Source organism: Atta colombica, unplaced genomic scaffold (assembly GCF_001594045.1).
Source record: "Atta colombica isolate Treedump-2 unplaced genomic scaffold, Acol1.0 scaffold105, whole genome shotgun sequence".
In the NCBI taxonomy this organism is placed as follows: domain Eukaryota; kingdom Metazoa; phylum Arthropoda; class Insecta; order Hymenoptera; family Formicidae; genus Atta; species Atta colombica.
In genome coordinates, this window is record NW_017259190.1 from 2,523,308 (window position 1) to 2,526,086 (window position 2,779).

Sequence of the window (2,779 nt, forward strand, 5' to 3'; positions counted from 1 at the left end):
ATTGTATGTTACATTAAGAGTACAAGAATTATTGTGTGTTATAATAACATTTTAAGAAATGAAGTGTTAAGAAATTTTTACTTTATCTTTTTTAAATAAAAATTATACATATTTAAAATAACAGCTTTTATAAAATTTTTAATTTTTTACACGTTTAATTGAGGAAAAGGTGAATTTGTACATGTTTAAAAAGAAAGCTCGTGTTATAATTTAAAAGATATTTTAAAAGATATTTTAAAGAGATTTAAAAGATATTTTAAGTATATAATTATTTAAAAAGAATGTAAATATGTGTATTATTATTATGTGTACTATCCCTTAATTTTATGTCTGTTCGATAAACATTGTGTTAACAGAAGCTTACAATTTCTTCACTCGCAACTTTAACCAAAAACCTCCATCCGCCATCATAAGAAGTATTTCCTTCTTTAACACCATAGGAATTCGAGTTTTAATGTCCGGTTCGAGATTGCAACGCCAAAGTAGATAAAACAGCAAGACTTTTGCTTGCATTAGGGCAAACCTGTTACCTATGCACATTCTAGGTCCGATACCAAATGGCATATAGACTGAGTTGTTTACATCTCCATTAAAGAATCTGTCTGGATCGAATTTATCTGGATGCGGGTAGTATTTTGGATCGCGATGCAGACAATAATTTGGAAACCATACACTATCACCAGGTTTTACTGTGATCGGTTCGCCATTCGGAGTCGCTGATGGTAATTTAGTTTCCTTAACACATTTTCTGTCAAGAAAAGGTCCTATTGGATATAGTCTGAGAGATTCATTTATCACGGCATCCAAATACTTCATGCAATTGATAGCTTCGTAGGTAGGTTTGCCGTTGGTCTGCCTAAGAACATCGTTGATTTCCTCTCTCAATTTTTTCTGAATATCCGAATTGACACCGATTTCGTGCGTCATAAAACACATAGCTGTTGATATGGCGTTATATCCGGCGAGAAAGAAAACAAACGCTTGAGCTGTCATTTCGTTAATGTCGTACTCACGTCCATTATCATTGTTCCTTGATTCCATCATCAATTGAATTACGTCCGGGCGAATAATTCCCTGCTCATCTCTGGTCTTCACTGTGGTGGCAACAATATCTTTAAAAAAATTCTCTACTTTTGGGTCAAACATTCTCAGTTTAAAGAGTTTTGCAAGTCGCGGGAAATTTCTTTGCATTAAAAATTTAAAAACCAACCAGCCATCAAAATTGAATGATTCTTTGCCAAGTAAAAAGAACTCATTGTTCGGATGCTTAAAAGAATCCACGTCAATACCGAAGGCACACGTGGCCACTGTATCGTTGGTATATTTGGAAAGTAAGTCTTTCATATCATACGTTTTGGCAGCTTCTACGGATTGTGTTGTCACAAAATTGACTAAGTTTTCGGCACATTGGCAAATAAGTCCAAACATCATCTTTATCTTATTAGATGTGAAGCTGGGACTAAGAAGTTTTCGCATTTCGCGCCAGTCATCTCCAAGCAAGTCAAATAAATTTTTATTTGCTATCGGATCAAAAGTTTTGTTGGTGAAGCCGGAATGATCGCAGAAATTATCGAATTGTTTAATGGCGATCATAGAAATCAGGTCTGGATCACGAATAACGATGACTGGCGTCATAAAATCGTAGAGGCCGAAGAACTTTGCGTCCGGAAAGAGATTGTACATTTTTCGTAAGAGTTCCATATAGGATATACGTCGAAAAGCAAAAGGAGTCATGTTACCCAATAATGGAATCGGTCGCAAATGAGGAATTTTTAATTGTTCAAAATGAGATAATTTAACGGATATTTTACTTAAAACAAAATAATATAAGCAGATGCTCGCTGTTAAAACAGTGAGAAGTAAAGTAGAGAGTTCCATCGCGATATAAATTCCAAATTGACTAGTGATGAAATGCACTACGAGCTTCTACTACTGATTATGTACATACGTCGTGATATATATATATGTTTACTGTACAGTAAAAACACTATAAAAAAAAATCTTTCTTCTTGAACGAGCTCTTTGTTATTTTACTCACTCAAAAGAAAAACATATTCTGCCTGAAAAACATATTTAGCAGTTCCGTGTTATGTCTGAAGATTTCTAATTATATATGATCTCACACGAGGATACTCTACAAAGTAAAGGAATTTTGCATAACTAAAAATGCTGAATTTAGGATTGCAATCCTCTCAATATTAGAAAAAAATGTCTTACACATACTGACATGCACGCATATTTTAAATGACAAATTTCTAACAATAAAATAAGCGTGCCGCTAGTATATCCTCTTATTTTAAAAGGCTATTTGAATTATTATGAGAATTTTTTATAGAGGAAGGATTAATTTTTAATCATAGCTCGTGTGTCCTCATTTTTATAGATGAATACGTGTTATAAATACACTAATTAATGTAAGATATTTTGCTTAGAGGAAATGCTAAATGGAATTTTCTCCTCTCACCCTTCCTGTTCGGAGCAGAATATATTTTGGGTGTATTTATATAAGTTTATATCAATACATGGCATTGTCGCTTTTGTTAAATAAATAAGATTAGAGTCATTTATAAGTCAATTATGTTTTATTTTAATAATCAATTCAATCTTTTCTAATGAGATAATAAATACAATACTCGTTTTTATATAGTCTACAACAGAGCTAACCAAGGTCGAGATTTTTTGCTTGAAATCATTAATAAGTTTTGACCTGTGTCTTTCATTATACTTAAAAGTATTTTGTTACTAATATTATAAAATATTATAAAATATTATAAAATAT

The 2,779-nt window shown here is 32.1% G+C and overlaps 3 protein-coding genes across 3 annotated transcripts in view; 1 reads left to right on the forward strand and 2 right to left on the reverse strand.

Moving 5' to 3' along the window:
• The window catches only part of LOC108688449 (dynein heavy chain 1, axonemal-like), a 106,064-nt gene that overhangs the window by 61,172 nt on the left and 42,113 nt on the right, over positions 1-2,779 (reverse strand). The window lies entirely within an intron of this gene.
• The window catches only part of LOC108689995 (thyrotropin-releasing hormone receptor-like), a 38,218-nt gene that overhangs the window by 19,126 nt on the left and 16,313 nt on the right, over positions 1-2,779 (forward strand). The gene's annotated exons all lie outside the window — the stretch shown is intronic.
• Positions 361-1,878, reverse strand: LOC108689986 (cytochrome P450 9e2-like). Its single transcript, XM_018197012.1, has one exon. It carries the CDS (start codon positions 1,876-1,878, stop codon positions 361-363), a length of 1,518 nt encoding a protein of 505 aa, XP_018052501.1.